At 39.5% G+C, this 20,130-nt stretch overlaps 1 protein-coding gene across 4 annotated transcripts in view; it reads right to left on the bottom strand.

Annotated features, from left to right (window-relative positions):
- Window positions 1–16,459: 16,459 nt before the first annotated feature.
- Slc16a12 (solute carrier family 16 member 12) overlaps window positions 16,460–20,130 on the bottom strand; it is an 86,717-nt gene continuing 83,046 nt past the window's right edge. For all 4 annotated transcript variants that reach the window (XM_046450274.2, XM_046450275.2, XM_046450276.2 and 1 more), the window contains exon 7: window positions 16,460–19,127. In XM_046450274.2, coding sequence (XP_046306230.1) covers window positions 18,865–19,127 — 263 coding nt within the window. In that variant the 3' untranslated portion in view covers window positions 16,460–18,864. The remainder of the gene's footprint in view (window positions 19,128–20,130) is intronic.

Consider the following 20,130-nt stretch of genomic DNA (forward strand, 5'->3'; position numbering starts at 1 on the left):
GCAGATCTATCCTTTGATTAGCAGCCAGAATCCCAGATAAAATGTGTTGATTAATTCTACTTTGAGATTCAAGTATGGTGGATGTTTGTTGAATAACCTGATTAATAGTGGCAGCAGTTTGTACCTGGCTGGCCATGGCTACTCCAGCTGTAACTGCTGCAGCAGCAGATATCGCCACAGCTGTCACTATGGCTGCCGTAATTCCAAAATCTCTCCTGGCTCTAATCAGTTCAACAATAGGAAATGACTCTGGATCTGCAGTAACCGGGATCGGGACAAAGGTTGGAAATTTCATAACCATTGCTACAGTCCAAGAACCATTCCAACACTCAGATAAGAGACAGGTAACACTAGAACAATCCAGCATCCCCAACGAGGTGTCATTAGCCAAAAGAAACAGGAACGGAGATTGGAGACAGACTGCTGCGGAGGGTAATGTAGCATTAGATAATTGTGAATTATTTGCAGAAATTTTAAGCCTCCTACCTCGCTCCGAGTCTTGGGTACTGCCAGAAACATTAAACAGCCAACTTTGGACTCCTAATATTTCCCTGGGGAAACACAAGCGCGGACTAGACTAGCCCAATCTGAGGGAGTCATGCAAAATCTAGTAAGTCCCTCCACCTGAGTGAGAGTGAAAGCGGCATCTATGCCATAAGTGCGGACAGATTCTGCCAAGGTTTTAATTATCTTAAAGTCTAAAGGCTCATGATATCTTCCCCTGTTATTGTCCTGAAATACAGGGTATGCAAGTCCCATATCTGTATTAACTGTCCTCCAAACTTGTGCATGAAAAGATCTCCCGGAACCTTGGCTCCCCCCCACATACGGAGGTGGGGCAATCGGCACCATATCTTCTTCTAGATATTCTACCTCCTCCTCCTCAGAGTTTTGTTGACCGATGTTAACTCCCTTCCCCTTCTTACAGTAGGCCTGCGTGCCCTGTGTCTCCTTTTTCTTCTTTTTCATTTTTACCTTATGTAGTTGTTGTAACAATATATCAAGGTCCTCAGAACTTTCTGAGTCGCTTGTGTTCTCAGGCGTTTTTAATTCGGTCAAGTCTGGGTAGAGCCTTCTCCTATTTTTATCTTCAGGCTCTTTTGCCTTCTCACTACTGTTACTTTTAATACTCTCTGCCACTTCACTACATGATCCTTCAGATTTTTCCTCATGCAGTTGCTCAAGAATAGCTTGACCCTCACTCACAGCTTCCTGGCATTTACCATCTGTTATACATCCTCTAACTAACTTCCAAAGTGGTATAATGCCACCCTGCAAGGTACCTTGCTCATGAGCGAAATCTAGATCTTTCCCTAATTTGTCCCAGCTGGGAACCGTAAGACTCCCTGAAAAAGCAAACCAAGGAGCCGCTATATCAGCTTCTCTTAAAAACATCTGCAAAGTACTCTGCTTTATCTTAAGTCCTTTTGAATGTAACAACCCATCTAGGGCCAACAAAATTGGGCTTGAAGAAGCAACGCCCATAATGTTTTTAGAGCTATAAAGAAAGTGAAAGTACAAAAGTCCCCGCTCTCTTCCTTTTACAGGGAAGCGTCCCTGTCGTCACAACAACAAAAGAAGCACAAAAAACAAAAGCGAAATGACACAACAAAAGAAACACAGAAAACAAAAGCGAAAGTAGAAGCGAAAGTACACAGTGCAGCTGCAATAAAATGTAAGGCTCTCTCTGTGTTTACAGAGGAGCTGCCCCGCTTTGGTCGCGGATCCCACTTACTAGGGACTAACCCCGCTTTGATAGCGGATCCCACTTATTGGGACTAACCCCGCTTTAGTCGCGGATCCCACTTACCTGGGACTAACCGGTGCACCACCCCTGACTGCTGAAAGTTCTGGTTCCCGGGTCTCGGCACCACTTGTCGCGACCCCTTGCCCGCAAGGAAGACGCAACTCGGGAATCTTCTTTCAACAGTTTATTTAGGCCCTGGATATTTCTTCTTCTCTCTCCCGGATGCCCCTCCCAGCCTTAATAAAGCATCCCAAGCCCCAATGCAAAGCTGCCGCGTGGAGCTTTCTCACAGGGTGGTGTACAGGGTGGTGAAAAATCATGTGCCAACTCTCCCAGATAAGGAGTTGTTTGTCACAGACCACAGCGGAGCCAGCGTCATCTTGCAATGGCGACCATAATCTGCAGAAACGGCAGAAGCGGCTCACCACATATGATTGCATGAACAGTGTGACTCTGCATGTGTGAAGCCAGAGAAATAAGAAGTTGTGCTCCATTTGTGTACAATGAGTTGAAATACATTCTGCTGTCATGTATAACTAATTAAAACAAATTAAAAATTAAAAAGGGAAAGAGAATCAAATAAGATAAAACAGCAATGAAGAGTCAGAGGCTTGAAGATCTTACCTCAGAGTAAGGCCTGACTTACAGCTCTGGAGCCACATAATGAAATAGAATGAGCTAACCCAGGATTACCTTCCCAAAATTCTACTTCATCAATTCTTTGAGAAATCTTCTTTTTATTTTTTTTTAATTTATCAGAGTTTCCAGGGGCAGTGGTACATACCCATAATCCCAGCAGCTTGGGAGGCTGAGGCAGGAGGATGACAAGTTTGAAGCCAGCCTCAGGAACTTAGTGAGGCCCTAAGCAATTTAGTGAGACCCTGTCTCAAAAAGTAAAAAGGGCTGGGGATATAACTCAGTGTTAAAGTGCTCCTGGGTTTGATCCCCAGTACAAAAAAAAAAAAAAGCATTTATAAAAAAATAAAATTACCAGGGGCTGGAGTTGTAGCTCAGTAGTAGTGCACTTGCCTAGCATGTGTGAGGCACTGGGTTCGATTCTCAGCACCGCATATAAAGGTCCATTGACAACTAAAAAAAAAAAAAAATTACCAGTTTCCCACTGAAAGATCAGTAATTCCCTCATAACGTGTGCACCCACACTAAGCACCGTAGCCTTTTACATTACAAAATTGCATTTTTCAGAGTCAACTCTCCCTTTCTCACACAACACCTTTTTCTGTGGCCTTATGACTACACAGCTGCTTTTTTACTACCTTAAAGTACATAGTAATTCCAATGCATTCTACATAATTCAGAAGACTCTGATCAGGCTGGATTCAGACAGTGAATCAGAAGGTGATATGCTTCATCAATTACCTAGTTTTTAGAAATCTGCAGATGAGCTATGCTCATAGACAAAACAAATCTTTGGGAAACATGGTCTGTAGCAATTCTCAAACTTTAGTGTTCTTGCAAATCATGCGACAGTCTTGTTAAAAGACAGATTCTGAGTCAGTAGGTATCACAGAAGCCTGAGGTTCTGTACTTTAAACAAGCTGATGATGATGATGATGATGTTCTTTTGACTACATTTGAATAGTGAAGAGTGTACAACATTGCTCCTCAAACTGCACACTGGAATCACTTGAGAAGCTAAAAAACAAAAAGTGAAACATTCATGTCTGGGTTCCCTACCCCCAGGAATGACTTAATAGGCATAGGGTGTGATCCAAGCATCATGATTTTTAACTTTCTGAGGTGACACTCTTGTGCAGCAAAGTCTGAGATACTAGGATCTACAATGGGAGAAGCAAACATAATAAAAGTCACTGAGCTAACAGGCTTACAGATACTCCTTGATCTCTTGAGTATTTGTTTGGTAATTCAATCCTTCATGGCACTGGGTATGCAATAGGTCTACTTAAAGTTTTCTGAGTTGCATTGCACAGTATACTGCCCTACCTCTGAAATCTGCTCTTACCAATTGACTCAAAGCCCCTGAGTCCAAATTCCAGTAAGGTAAATTCATCCTGTCAAGCCTCATAAAGTCCCCTGATGTGGGCCCAAGTTCTTTTCCTTGCCTATTAGACCAGCCTGCCCAGGGAAGTAGCTGCAGTTGCCCTTCAGGAAAAGAATTTGTCCAAATTGTGAAAGTGCTCTTGGAAAATATTTCTTTGAGCACTAAAACTGAGAAGTCCTTTCAAAAAATGATAAATCAGCCAGCAGAAAATGGCTTCAGAGTAAGGAGTAATGGAACTAATGGAGCTCTTGAAGTTATTTGCTGTCCTCTGTGCAGAGCCAGTGTTAGCAGTTGATCATGTGAATCAGTTTCGAAGACAATATAGGGGGCTGGGGCTGTAGCTCAGTGGCAAAGTGCTTGCCTCACATGTGTAAGGCACTGGGTTCTATCCTCAGCACTACATAAAAATAAATATACTGTGTGTTCATCTACAACTAAAAAAATACTTCAAAAAACACTTTTAAAAAAAAAGAGGGCCTGGGGTTGTGGCTCAGTGGTAGTGTGCTTGCCTAGCATGTGTGAGGCACTGGGTTCGATTCTCAGCACCACATACAAATAAATAAAATAAAGGTCTATCAACAACTGGAAAATATTTTTTTAAAAAAGACAATCCACACAGTTACTGTTTCTAGATTGATGTTAGATGAAAATTATCACCATTCAAAAACAACATTATAGATCTATGGAACATTAGAACCAAGAGCACCCTAAGGAAATGCCTTCTTCAGCCAATTTTATGGATATGAAAATTGAGATTTGGACTGGTGATGTGACTTATTAAGACTTCACAGCTAATTTATAGGCTGTAGTTTCTGCTCTTGGTTCCTGGGTCAGTAGCACTCTTCCCTGATGGACAAGTGTTTGTACCTGTAATCAGTAATATTTATTATACCAGGTTAAACCTTAGTTGACAGTTGAGCTGGCCATGAAGTGACCATGCCTACATGACATCAACTACAACACAGAACTATTCTGCAAGAATAGTTCTTTTGTGGAATGTTTACTATGGAGGATAAAGAACATAACACATACAAATGAATTAATATGTAGCATGCTTTTTTATATTTGGTGAATTATAAGAAATTGGAATCCATTTGGCCTTGATGATTAGAGCAATCTCCTTTGAAGAGTTCAGAGGTAATAATGTTTTTACCCTAATGCAGTGGTCATGAGAAATACCTCTCAGCTCTTCAAATAGAGAAATTATAATTTAATGAGAGTCTCATCTGCAATACACTGAATCTGTCATTACATTTACCTTTTGACAATGCTTCCCAGTGTGGTACAGATGCTAAGGCCCTTTGTTGGGGAGGCAGGACTCCTCGGACAAGCAGCTAGGACTCCAGGATTCTCTCAGCCTTGTCATATTTTCCTTAAAACTATACCGTTATCTTAGATACTTCTAACTTCTTTTCCTTCTCTGTCTCCTACTTTGAGGACAGGCCTGCATCATGGCTAAGCCGCTTTCCCAGTCTCACTCTGCTCTTGCCCATTTTAACTTATAGGTGTTTCTCCTAATAAATTTCTCGCATGTTCAATCCGATCTTAGCTCAAACTGACACCCCTAGTGAGAGAAATGCAATCAGGGCTCTGGCTGTAGGGTAAATCATGTTTACAGAGTCAAAACACCATTTGCTGTTTTTCAACTTTGGAGGTTAGTGATTGCGATTAAAAAAAAAAAAAGCATAAATTTCTCCGACCTTGATTATATTTGAATTGGAAAACAAAAGAGGGAAAAGAAGTAAGGGAATATATCTGTCTCTAGGGGTCCCTGGGGTGTGTGTGGACTGTTGTTGCGCATAGTATCCTCCTGAGGGGGTAAGTCTGGCACTGGGAACCTCCCATGGCACCCCACTCAGGGATTGATGGGGGAATGGCATGCAGGTGAACTTCCCCCTCAAGTTCTGCCAAAGATCACACACAGCACCTGAGAAGGGTGTGACCTGCCAAGATGTCAATCAACCTGCTGACCATCAGGAAGCAAGACTCCACCTTTGAGACTTTATCCCTGCCTTTGGTGTAGCCCCTTAAATAAACCACAGGAGCCATTTTGTTCTTCATCTAGTTCCAGAACCTATGTGGACTAGATCTATCAGGGGCTTCATTTTCTGTAAATATTTCTGAGTATTTGGGCTTTGTTATTTACTAATTATTCGAAATTGTAAGTCTTAGGGTGGCTTGGATTATCCTGAGCAGGAAGAAGGACCCCTTAATGAGACACTGGCCATTATTCCCCCAATATATGTCTGAGTCCATTTTGTGCTGCAAAACAGAATACCTGAGATAGATTTCTAAAGAACGGAAATTTATTTCTCACAGTTCTGACGGCTGGGAAGTCCAAGATCAAGGCAAGGAAGACTTAATGACACTGGTCTCTGCTTCTCCTCCAGAGGAGAGGCTCTCTGTTCCTCACATGACAAGAGAGTAGAAGAGAGAAAGAACCCATGGTTGTGAAGCCCCCACTTTTTTTTTGTTCGACTTAGTTGTGTATGACAGCAGAATGCATTTCAATTCATCGCCCACAAAGGGAGTTCAACATTCAATTCTCTGGTTGTACACAGTGTAGAGATGTACCATTCATGCAATCATACATGTACATAGGGTATTAATGTCCATTCATTCCACCATCTTTCCTATCCTCATAACCCATCCTCTCCCTCCCCTTTGCCCAATCCAAAGTTCCTCTATTCTACCCATGCCCCCTCCTCAAGAATACAAGCAATAGTAAGTGTTGGAGAGGGCTAGGGTTGTGGCTCAGTGGTAGTACACTTGCTGGCACGCGTGGAGCGCTGAGTTCAATCCTCAGCACCACATAAAAATAAAAAAGGTATTGTGTCCAACTATAACTAAAATAAAGTATAAAAAAAATAAGTGTCGGAGAGGATGCAGGGAAAAAGGTACATTCATACATTGCTGGTAGGGCAGCAAATTGGTGCAAACACTTTGGAAAGCATAGAGATTCCTCAGAAAACTTGGAATGGAATCACCATTTTACCCAGCTATCCCACTCCTTGGTCTATTTTAAGTCCCAAAGGTCTTAAAATCAACATACATTCGGCCTTTAGTTTGGGGGATTGGCTTACTTTGCTTAGCATAATATTCTCCAGGTCCATCCACTTACCTGCAAATGCCATAATTGTATTCTCTTTTAATGTTGAGTAACATTTCATTACACACACACACACACACACACACACACACACATATTTTTTCTCACATATTTTTTTCGTTCATCTATTGATGGTCATCTAAGTTGGTTCCACAGTTTAGTTATTGTGAATTGTGCTGCTATACCATTGGTGTGGCTATGTCACTGTAGTTATGCTGATTTTTAAATCCTTTGGGACTTAAAATAGACCAAGGAATGGGATAACTGGGTCAGATGGTGGTTCCATTCCAAGTTTTCTGAGGAATCTCCACACTGCTTTCCAAAGTGGTTGTACCATTTGCAGTCCCACCAGCAATGTATGAGTGTGCCTTTTTCCCCACGTCCTCTCCAGTACTTATTATTGCTTGTATTCTTGATAACTGCCATTCTGACTGGGGTGAGATGAAATCTTAGTTTTGATTTACATTTCTCTAATTACTAAAGACATTGAACACATTTTCATATATTTGTTGATTGCTTCTGTATCTTCTTCTGTGAAGTGTCTGTTCAGTTCCTTAGCCCATTTGTTGATTGGTTTGTTGTGCTTTTTGGTATTAAGATTTTTTGGGTTCTTTATATATCCTGGAGATTAGTGCTCTATCTGATATGCATGTAGTAAGGAGGTTCTCCCACTTTGTAGGCTCTCTCTCCACGTTATTGTTTCCCTTGCTGAGAAGAAGCTTTTTAGTTTAAATCCATCCCATTTATTAATTCTTGATTTTATTTCTTGCACTTTAGGAGTCTGGTTAAGGAAGCTGGGTCCTAATCTGACATGATGAAGATTTTGGCCTACTTTTTCTTCTATTAGGTGCAGGGTCTCTGGTCTAATTCCTAGGTCCTTTATCCACTTTGAGTTGAGTTCTGTACATGGTGAGAGATAGAAGTTTAATTTCATTTTGCTACATATGGATTTCCAGTTTTCCAGCACCATTTGTTGAAAAGGCTATCCTTTCTCCAATGTATGTTTTTAGCACCTTTGTCTAGTATGACATAACTGTATTTATATGGGTTGATCTCTGTGTCTTCTATTCTGTACCATTGGTCTACATGTCTATTTTAGTGCCAATACCATGCTGTTTTTGTATAAATTAAGGTCTGGTATTGTGATGCCTCCTGCTTCACTTTTCTTGCTAAGGATTGCTTTGGCTATTCTGGGTCTCTTATTTTTCCATATGAATTTCATGATTGCTTTTTTGAGTTCTATGAAGAATGACATTGGGATTTTAATAGGAATCACATTAAATCTGTATAAATTTTGGTAGTATGGCCATTTTGACAATAGTAACTACAAACCCGAGGACATAGGAGATCTTTCCATCTTCTAAGGGCCTCTTCAATTTCCTTCTTTAGTGTTCCGTAGTTTTCATTTCAGAGGCCTTTCACCACTTTAGTTAGATTGATTCCCAAGTATTTTATATTTTTTGAGACTATTTTGAATGGGGTAATTTTTCTAATTTCTCTTTCAGTGGATTCATCACTTATGTATAGAAATGCAGTTGATTTATGAGTATTGATTTTATATCTTGCTACTTTGCTGAATTTATTTATTAGTTCTAGAAGTTTTCTGGATCACTGAGATGTGATTTCCTATCCTTAACTTTTTCTTTTCCTGGGATCAAACTACACACACCCAATCCTATCCCAACTACAACCACCTCCTTTTCTGGCAGCTTCCTATTTACTAAGACAAATTTGTTCATTAGACATATTATTTATTTCACTTTAAGCAAAGACAAAACAGCATCTAATTGCAAGATACGTGCATAGAAATGCCATGTATATGTTCCCATTTTCTCTGAACTGAGAGGCTCCTCTACAAAGTGATGAACTAGAATTCTCAATATCCTTTTTCTTTTGATGACGCCTAAGCAGGGTAACCAAAGAAATAAGAAAGGTGAGAAGTGTAAGCTTTGGGAAAGCCATCCTCTGGGAGAACTCAGAGACCTCACAGGCAAGCATGAATTGACACAGGGGATTGGACTCTGAGGACAGTGTACATGATCTAGACTTTAGAGACACATGGAAAAATCACAGCTAACTCTATAGGTGCTGTCAAAGGGCAGTAGGTGTATTATGCTAATAAAATCCGTATGAAATCACCAAAACAGGCATATTTATTATTTCCTTTTGCAAATCAGTACTTTGAAATTTAGAGATTTAAATAAGCCGAAAGCCGAAAGTCACATACCTAATAAGAAGTAGGAAAGGATTTAAACCCTGGATGTCTGACTCTAGGATCTTGTACTTAACCACTCTATAATAAATAGTCTTAAACATTGAGGTGGAGCACAAGGGCAGACAGAATCATATATTTTCAGAGACATAGGTGATTCTAGAGGACGATTTGGAGCTCTGACATTCTACAATCATAGGTCACCAGACACTGTTTTACCCAAGGCCCCCAAAACTTCCTGGAATGAATTGTGAAATGGAATTAGTCATTTGTGATGCTGGGATTCAAATCTGCTCTGAAGCCCCTGAGAGAGTGGCCTAAAAAATCAAGGGACTAGATCTAGTGAGGAACGGTCTCAAGAATTGGATGTTGAAATTCAAAGATTTGTAATAAATTCCTCAAAAAAAAAAAAAAACTACTGTAGAAGGCTAAAGAATCATTAAACTATCAGAAGCCAAGACACCTAGTCCTTTGCCCTTGGGAGGAAGGATGCATCCTGTGCACACCCCAACCCTATCAGACCTCTTCCAGGGTAGAGAGCAGTATAAGAAACCAGGGAGATGCCTGGGTGTAGCCATTGCACAAAACAACATACTTCAAAACATGTTACACATGATAAATGAAGATTCATATTTTTCCCTTAAAAAGAAGGAAGAATGGGAGAGAGAAAGGAAGAGGGAAAGGGAAAAAGGAAGGAAGGATGCAGAGTGCTGTAATATATGCAACAACCAGAATTTGCCCCTTAATATCCCTGGACCTGCCTTGAGCCTCTAGGACTCGACTCTAGAAAGTGGCTCTGAGACCGTAATTCCACTAAATATTCATTTGACTTGAGAGGGGCTTCCTCTCTCTCCAAGCTTTCCCTTTTGCATAGTACATTAACTGTAACAGTTTCATCCAACGAATAAACAATATAAAAACTAAATCAAACACCAAAACTAAAAACTGTTTGCAGACTTTACTTAAAAGGTTTCAGTAGGCAGGACAACCTACAACTTAAAACTTAATATTAGATAATCTCTGGGTTTTAAAAAATATTTTGTTTTAGTTGTAGTTGGACACAATATCTTCATTTTATTTTTATGTGATGCTGAGGATCGAACCCAGTGTCCTGCACATGCTAGGTGAGCACTCTATCACTGAGCCACAACACCAGCCCCTAATCTCTGTTTTTTTTACAGGAGAAAAAGAGGTGGAGGGACAGGGAATTGAGGAAAAGAGAAAGAAAGAAGGAAACAAAGGAAAAAAGGATGGAGAGAGGAGGGGGAAGAAGTAAAGATTTTTGACCATTTATTGATATTCCTGCTTCTTTCCATGACTCTGGGCCTAGCCTGATTCCCTATGCCTATTCTTCTCCCTCAGAAACAAGAAACATCTCTCTATTTTTCTTAAACAGAACAATTTCATTTTTTCCTCTTATCCTTATCCTCAGCCACAGACCTCCCCCATGCATAGCCAAGTTCAGCAAGTTGTTTCATTCAACAGAAAGATATTTCACTTTACATGATCCACTTTCCTTTAAATGGAATTGTAATTACAAATAAACAGCAGAACCCTCCCCCCATTTGGTAGAAATATACATTTTAAAGTAAATTTAATCACTAAAATTGTCATAATCTGTGTATGGTATAATAAGCCTGATGTTTTATATTTCCAAATAGACCCAGAATCCACTCTCCTATCACTCAATTTCAACATTTTCTGAAATTTGACTTCTGATATATATTTGAGATTCTGCATTTCACACTTTAACTTAATCTTTTATCAATGCACATCAAATCCATCAACATTTTGTAGGGCTCATCATAGGGAATAAAAAGACGTACTCAGGATTGAAATATGGGTTCTCAAGAAGGGAAGAGGGGTTCCAAAAGTTTATTTACATGAAAGAATTTAGTGGCCACCCCTAGTCATGACTCGTCATTCATATTAACTTTGTGGCTTCATGTAGGCAATCAAAATACTGAAAAATTCATCACAATATTTTTTTTGTGGTACTGGTTATTGAACTCAGGGTCTTGTACACGCTAGGCAAGTGTTCTACAACTAAGCTATATCTCCAGCCCCTTTAAAAATCTTATTTTGAGGAGAGGGCTTGCTAAATTGAGGAGGCTGGTCTTGAACACATGATCCTGCTGCCTCAGCCTCCCAGATAACCTGGGATTACAATCATGAGCCTTCGCAGGAGGAAAAGGCTTTGTGTGGAGTGGACAGCGAGCAGGGGATGGGGCTGGAAGAGGAAAAAATAAAAATGTTTGTGCTAAGGCCAGCCTTGCTGAGGTGAACAATTGGACACACCTGCAACTTCTAGAAAGCATTCTCACTAAGTCCAGCAGATGGCAGTGCTGCATAACATCTGTTTTCAAAAGCTTTTCTATCTTTCTGCAGCTCTGGACCCTGTGAGAGAGGGCTTACAAATGATTCCTTTTTAGAGTAGAGAGATGAGTATTGAAGTATGACCCAATGCTTTGAAAATTTCTCCTTTTAACCTAGAGAAGCCAAATGCAATGCCCCAATCCCAGCAACACCTTTATGTCAGCTTGTTCTTGGTTCTGCCCTGGCCTCAGATGTCTACTGGAACTTCTCAGCTTGTCACACAAAGTGACTGCCCACCATCATTTCCCCACTCTTTTCTTCCTGAAAAGAGTTGGGGCTGATTCTAACCCCTGCATTTTAGAATTCCCTAGGACCTTTTTAAAATTTCTCTAGCCCATAATGAATCCTTCCTCTCCTAATCTCTAGAGTATGTTACACCCTCAGTGATTAATAACCAACACCAAGAAGAAGCTAAGAAACTGAGTTTATTTCACTTTACCAATTAGACAGTAAACTTGGACTCATGGAGGGGCTGTTGTGTATTTTTAATTCCCCACTGTGTATAACATAGTACCAGCCTGCAAAGAAGTGTTTAATAAGTAGTCATTGGTTTATGTAACTTCGCTCAATAACTCTTAAAAATGCCTGCCAGCATCCTAATTTTCAGTAATGTCCTATTAAATTAGGGGACAGCTAGCTACGGGTCTGGGGAAAAGACTCCAGTCAGGGACTACTTCTGTACAGGTCCAAACTGTGGAATAGAGATTTCATGTAGAACATAAACATAAAAACAGCTGTGCAATGCCTATAAACAAAACCCTATCCTTTCATGCTTGTGGCATGTGTGAAGATACTTTTCCCAGTGTTCCAGAACTCTCTGTGAGCAGTGCCCCTTCCCAGGGGTTCTACTCATTTGTGCATAACAGAGCTATTTAATTAAATCTGTGTTGAACATTGTAGTATCATTTTTACATTCAGGCCTCAAAAGTTTTAGTTATTTAGTATCTTTCTATCAACTCTTCTTTTTGCCACTTTATTCCCTTTCCCAAACCTGAACTGCAATACTCAATGCTCTGGACCTCCTGCTGTTTATGTGACACCTCTCACAAGGTGTTCTCTTTACCATTGAATTAGGAACATCTACTATATTGTTTCTGTTCCAGGTTCAAGAGCAACTTCAGGGCTGGGGTTGTGGCTCAGCACTAGAGTGCTCACCTAGCATGTGTGAGGTGCTGGGTTCGATCCTCAGTATCACATAAAAATAAATAAATAAAATAAAAAGGTATTGTGTCCAACTACAACTAAGAAAAAATATTTTAAAAAAGAGCAACTTCAAACAACACCCCAGACTTTTGCTCAGCCCTACCCATGTTTGTGTCACATTTTCTACAGCATGTTTTTCATTCATTCTTCTTTTCATTTGTTCATGTATTCTTTTCATTTATTTATTCATTTACTAAGCATTTATTGAGTGCCTACTATGTGTCAGACACAGGACTTAATGGTGAATAAGTCAGTATGCTTTCCATTCTCAGCTTGTGGGGTTTCTCTGGAAAGAGTGGAGGGTGGAATATTAAAATAAAAACACAAATATATTATTATGACTAACATGTTCTTTGAAGAAAAAGAACAGTGTGCTATGAGAAAAAAATAATGCAGGTGGAGGATATGTAACAGATACGGGCAGTGATTAGAAATTCTCTAGAGAAGTGGCTTTGAAGCTCTGGCTCAAAAGATAAGTGAGCTGGACCAGGCAGCACATGCTTATAATTCCAGTAACTTGGGAGGCTGAGACAACGAGCACTGGAAGTTCTAGGCCAACGGTAGCAACTTAGAGATCCTGTCTTAAAATAAAAGAGGCTGGAGATAGAGCTCAGTGGTAGAGCACCCCTGGGTCCAGCCACCAGTACTGCAAGAAAAAAAAATAAGTAGTGAGTGTACATAGGGATCAACATACAAAATGCCCCCAGTCAGAGCTTGGTAATTAGAGGAACTGGTAGACTGAGTGCTGAAGTGTGCGGAGAGGTCGGGGATGTAGCCCAACAGGGGATGCACACTCCATGCTACCTTGTAAATAATTGTTATGGTTTGGATATAAGGTCTCCCCTAAAATCTCATGTGTTAGGTTATGCAGGAATATTCAGAAGTGAAATGATTAGATTATGAGAGCTGTAAGGTAACTGGCATGTTAATCCATTTGGTGGATTAATAATTTGAATGGTGTTTTAATCAACTTTGCAGCACTATGAACAAGACCTGACAAGAACAATGTAGAGGAGGAAACATGGTTTTGGCTCATTGTTTCAGAGATTCAGACCATGGTTGGCCAACTCCATAGCTGTGGGCCCAATATGAGGCAGAGCATCAAGGCAAAAGGGTATGGCAGGGGAAAGCAGTTCAGGACATGGCAGCCAGAAAGCAGAGAGGGGGCTTTACTTACCATGGACAAAATATAAACCCCAAAGTCACACCCTCAATGACCTACTTCCTTCAGTCACATCTTACCTGCTGACAGTTATATCCCAGTTAATCCATAAATGGATTGAACCACTGCTTAGATGACACTCTCATAATCCAATCACTTCCCCTTATTTCCCCTTTGAAGATCCTGCATTGTCTCACACTTTTGGGAGAAACCTCATATCTAAACCATAACACATAGATTAAAGGGTGGTAATTGTAGGCAGGTGGGGCAGGGCTGGAGGAAGCAGGTCACTGGAGGTGTGCCCTTGGGATTCATATCTTGTCCTTGGCTCCTCACTGTCGCTCTCTTTTCCCCGGCTGCCATGAGCTGAGCAGCTTCCCTCCATGATGTTCTGCCTCACCTCAGGTCACAGAGTCAGCTGACTATGAACTGCACCTCTGAAACTGTGAGCCCAAAATCAACTTTTCCTTCTCTAAGTTGTTCTTCTAGGTATTTTTGTCACAGCGACAAAAAGCTGACGAACACAGTCATATTCCAGTGTGGGTATTGAATGGTCATACCAAACCTACAAATACTGTGATTTTGAAAAAGGCTTTTCCCTCTTTTGTTTGAACTTTATTTTTGCAATTTTGTTTATTTAGGTACCAGGATTGAAACCAGAGCCACATCCCCGGCCTTTTTTTAGTTTTTATTTTGAAACAGGGTCTCACAAAGTTGCTTAGGGGCTTGCTAATTTTCTGAGTCTGGCCTTGAACTTTCGATCCTCCTGCCTCTGCCTCCCAAGCTGCTGGGACTACAGGTGTGTATCAACTCACCTGGTCCCTATTTGAACTTTAGGTACCAAAGTTAGGTATCTGAATTTTTTCCCATCTCTGTGTGAGCAGGAATTGACACATTTAGAGACACAGAGATCTCTGGTGTCTGCTGGAACAAAGAGGCTTCCCCATATCCCATCCCCTCATTTCCAGATTCTTCCCAAGACACACACTTAGACCCTGCTCTGACCCAGTTGCAAAAACAAACTCTCCAGGAATGAGAATAAGTCTTCTTCCTAGGATCACGAGCTCTACCTCTTCCATCATTAGATCCTTCAAAGAAACACTTTTAGGAGAAAGCTTTAAACGGTCTGCATTTATAATGCTCACATTAATTCTTTTTAGTGTCAAAACCATGAAAATAGAGTAATTTTCTTTGATTTTAGACCAATCTTAGGTCCCAGACCCCTCAAAGAGATCCTAGACTCTTAATCAATTAAGAACAATAATGAGAGAAATAATGATCTCGAGTGCACTTTCTCCTTATTATCATCCTAGGCCTCAGGTATATAAGCCTGCAAGAGGGATATAGAATAGTGGAGGAAGTTTTAACCCTCAATTCAGATTCCAAGTCCATAGCAAAAAAGGGTTCCCAGTCTGCTTTGGGAGCAATGGAGCCCATTAATAGGTGACAGTATACCAACCACCCATGCCCTCTGCTGGTATGAACAAGTTGTTCTTGCCAAGTTCCATTATTCTGGGCAGCAAGTTCAGTTATTATGGAAGGCATATTCTACCAACATGTTAATATATTCCAACTTATTTCTTTGAAGGGGAGGAATTGTAGCTTCTGTGGGATGGGCACATGGAATTCATTTATTTTTTTTTTTTACTTTTGTATATGTCTGGAATGTTCATTAGTGAAGTATTCTATTTTAAATGTCATTCTTTTTGTCATTATTTAATACCCAATCCTGCCACCAAATACTTCTCTGTACTATGAGACAGAATCACAATTACTGTCACTGATGGACTTTTAGCGCTCTGGTAACAGGTATAAAAATATATATTCTGGTGGAGTTAAAAAAATTTTAAAAACTCAAACTGTGAAACATGAGAAGAGAAACTCTGATATTTACCCTGAATTCATACTATTTCATTTCAATAAATACTTTCAGAATTAGATCTATCAGGACCAGGAAGGTGAGTGCCAAATAGACACTGGCAATGGCGCAGCCACTTCTGAAAGAACTCACTGCTGACTGGGAAGGCATGCCTTAGGTCACTCAGAAGGTGGAACTCACTTTGGGGAAAAAGTATGCTCCCCAATATCTCCATCCCCCAAATCCCAAAGAAAAGCCTGGGTCAGTCACCAGCAAATTAGCTGGAAGTAGTGTTTTTGATGAGACCTCTTGGGAAAAGTCTTGGAAATTTCCAATCTAAAATCTTCCCTTCTGCGCTGGTTGGAAAGTTGAAGCATAATGCAAAGGATTTTTATCTGCCCAAGGGAGAGCCTACTTCATAATGGCTTCTTGAACTCACAAAAGATGATCCGAGTAGGCACCAAAGGCTCCAGCATTGAACAGTACTCCAATGTTACAGGATCTTGGTCACGGCACTGGAGCACAATGGCAGCTAACCTGTGGGATCTGGTGCTTCAGTTACTATATCTACAAAACTGTGATGATATAGGTTAGTAGGGATTAAATGAAACAATGCATAGGAAGCACCTAGTAGAGTAGCTAGCACAGCAGAAGTACTCAATAAAGGGTTTGAATTTGGTAGATCGCCTAGCTACATCTTAGCATTACCAGAGAGACTCATTCACCATCCTGTCCAAACCCTTTGTCCAAGGAAAAAATTGTTCCAAGCATATGACTACAAACTCATTTTATTTGAAATAGGAAAATATTAGCATACATATAATTTATTAGTGAAATTATAATCTGAACAAAGGGCCCAAAGGTAGAGCACAACTATAAAAGTAGATAATTTTTTCTGCTTTTCTACTCAGTCAATTCCAAAGTAAAATTTACAATGATATAAAGAAATATTCAAGATTTAGAATCATTCTACTACAGTTTTGTTCTTGATCCCATAAAATACATCATTCCCATGAATTCTTCAACCATATAAATATATGGAACGTTAACAGTAAAATTCTGAGCAGATGGCAATATTGTGGATCTACATTTTTCTGACTGGCTTTCTGAAAATTCTGCTCCAGGAGAGAAAGTAAAATGCAAATTTTATGCATGTACAAAGTCACAATATCCCAAATCATTTTACACAAATCTTTAAAACCTCTCATTATGCTCATTTTTCATAAATACTTTAGAGAAATTATATTACAGAAGTACATAAACAAAAACTTTACTGTGATCACTATGAAAAAATACGTATGAGTATTTATAGCTACTTAAATTTTAAAAAATATTTGGCTTGAAGATTCAAAAATGATATTTAAGGTAAAGTGCTATTCCAAACATATATAACTTCATTTTAACTTTGATTTTTTTTTTTTACAGATTTTTTCAAAAATATTTTTTAAAATTTCAAATGACAAATTCCATGGATTCAAAAACTCAATTCTCAAACTGTGAAAAGAAATAACAGACAACATTCATATTTCTTTTTGAAAAACAATTATGAAATATTAAATCAAGCCAGTATCTCATTCTGCAAGCAATAAACTAACAATTAATTTTGTGAAATAATCCAGTTCCAAGCAAGGACTCTTCAGCCAACTTCAAATCTTCCCCCTTTCTTTGTTTTAATTCCTGTAACCCTGGCAGGTCATTGGAGAGGCCTCTTGAGGGATAGTGGGCTAAATGGTCTTTGGGTTCAAAATATTTTCTTGAAGTTTGGATTTTAAATTCTTTAATAATTAACCTCAACCCCCCTGTTGTAATTATGCAACTCATCAGTGTTTATAGATCTTACATGACTTGGGACTTGAGATTACAACTCTGTGAATTTTAAATAGCTAGAGATAAACTAGGGGACCGCCCTTTCTCTTCTCTCTCCAAAACCTTCCTCTTGGATCTGAAAACTCAGAAATGATCCCAAAACACAGAAAAGTGGGGTATCTGGGGGATGAATAAACTAGTATAATCCAGTGTGTTAGGTTTCTAGTTATTATCCATAAACAGATGAAAGGCACTAGGCGTTGCACCAAGAAGGAACACAGGATCTCACCTTCAGAATATCTCTAGGGTAATATTTTTCAGTTCAAATCCCCCAAGTCCTCTTCTGGGTAATGATGAATCTAATGTCTGATCTGCAAAGAAAATGCACACCAGAGATCTGCTGATTCAAGAATTCAATTCCTGCTCAGTTGGAATACTGCCAACATTTTTCTGTTCCTAGCAGAAATGTGTCTGCAGTTTAAAATGAGTGGGTTTTTTTCCCCTCACTCTGAAGAAAAAAAGTGGGAAGTTTTGGCATCATTGATATTTTAGAAAAGATAGAAAGGCTGCCCTTGTGACTTGACAGGTCCTCCTGAATTTACAGTTAGTATGTGATAGTAACAGAGGTGTGTGCCTGGGACAGTCTTAGGAAAGGAGCTTTCCATTTCAAGCAATTTCAAACAGATCTTACCAGCTACCCTTTAAGATGCCATTCCAACCATGGCATTTCATGGATTCTCAAAGTGATATCTACCCATTGGCAGAAGCAAGGGCTAGCTAGAAGACTAAGAAAGGGGCATGGGGGGGGTCTCTTTTTACATTAATCATTACCTTTGCAAGAATCTCAAGTATGCTTTAACCACCCTGTTTAAAACCCTAATGAGGAACTCCACTTTGGAAAAGGATTGGCATTTTCACACTCTGCCAGCACACCCAAGATGACCCCCCCCCCCCGACTTCTGCAAACTGCATAGGGTAAGAAATCCCACGTGTCAGTGTTTCTGTTTGCCTTCTGAGGGGCGATGAAGGGGATAGAGATGGGAGCAGAGTGTTGGGGATTACAGTGCTGCTGCCAGGCAACTTGCTTTGGCTATGCCTTGGAACTACCCTTAATCACAGCCAACACTATCAATTCCTTCCATTCCTCATAGAGCAATATTACGAGTCCAAATTACAAATGAAAAAACTCTAGGCTAGTCCAGCTTTCTTTATTTTTTTTTCTATTTTCCCTTATAAATATGTTAACAAAACAATAATAATGATTTCCCTAGAAGGCAATACTTCTGCCAAAATAAAATGCTTCAGAAATATGCCCAATCTGGTGGCCTTTCTTCCATCAGCCCCAAAGATTCCCAGGCTGAAGGCCATTGGTCATGTGAGGTTGTAACCAGGAGCTGCTGTAGCCACAGAAGCCCCATCTTTCTGATCTAATTCTCTTGCTACAGAATAAGCCACTGATCCATTGGTCCAAAGCTGCAGCTTGGGACCAGATTCTTTGGCAAGGAATGGCAGCTGGGTTCTTTTCATCCTCTTTACAAGTCTAGCAAAGCCAAGCAACACAGAACTAAAGATCATTGAAAATCCACAGAGAAGGAACGCTGCAGTGTAGCTGCCAGTTGTATCCACCAGCCATCCTGCAACAGACAGCAGCAAAATTACATCCTTAAGTTGAAAATTCAATCACTGCTCTTACCCACTCGCAAATTGAATAATCTGTAAGGATAATAACAATAGATCGCTAGTGCTAACATGACAATTTTGAGACAAAAAGCAGATCGCCTAAAAATATAGTGCAGCAACTGAGAAACGCATTCTATTTTTTAGGGCAACTTCTAAAAACAAATTGATTGTCGTTATTAAGTGAGATATTTGGAATGGTGCTGTGTACTTAGTAACCACACAGTAAGAATTAGTTATTAGTAAACCCAGGAAATCTGGTAGAAAAGATAAAAACTTAAGTTTTTATTGTGTATCCTGTGACTTTCAACATCATTCAGATTATTGAAGCTGGAGTAATTCAGGGGGTTAAGAAAATATTATCACATTAAGTGTTAGTGGTATTCCCAGCTCCCACAACTATCTTAAATAATATAATAAGCTGTGGAGCAATGTCCAAATTTTAATTTGGATCCAATTTGAAAATTATATTATATCCCATCCAGTTTGAAAATCAGAATTTCAGACCATCATAGATGTTGCAAAAGCATACTTCTGAAGGTGTACACTTGTAAGCATAGTTTTTACTTCCTTTATCTCTTGTTGCAACAAATTAATCTCAACATCTATCCTGGTTTAAATTTTGAGGAAAACCAGGTGTATGATATGCAAAATATGGACTAAAATGATCAGAGAATAAGTGTGATAAAATTGAACTGTGGTAGATAATTACTTTGTGATTAACAAAAAGTTTTTTTTTAATTCCTCCAAATTTGGCTTACATGCCAAGAAATCTACCAGAGAAGTATTTGGTTTCTCCTTTTGCCCATCTCAAATCTACTAGTCAAAAATGGCATTTGTAGAAATTGTTTTATGTCCTATAAAGTTTTCTACAATTCAGCTATTCTCAAACATTTTAATTATCACCTGATTTACACATGTATTTCTGTAGCACCAAATAGAGACTGAGTGGAGAGTTCT

This window comes from Marmota monax, unplaced genomic scaffold (genome assembly GCF_021218885.2).
Source record: "Marmota monax isolate L192 unplaced genomic scaffold, Marmota_monax_Labrador192_F-V1.1 WCK01_AAM20220418_F8-fsc00004, whole genome shotgun sequence".
NCBI classification, from domain to species: domain Eukaryota; kingdom Metazoa; phylum Chordata; class Mammalia; order Rodentia; family Sciuridae; genus Marmota; species Marmota monax.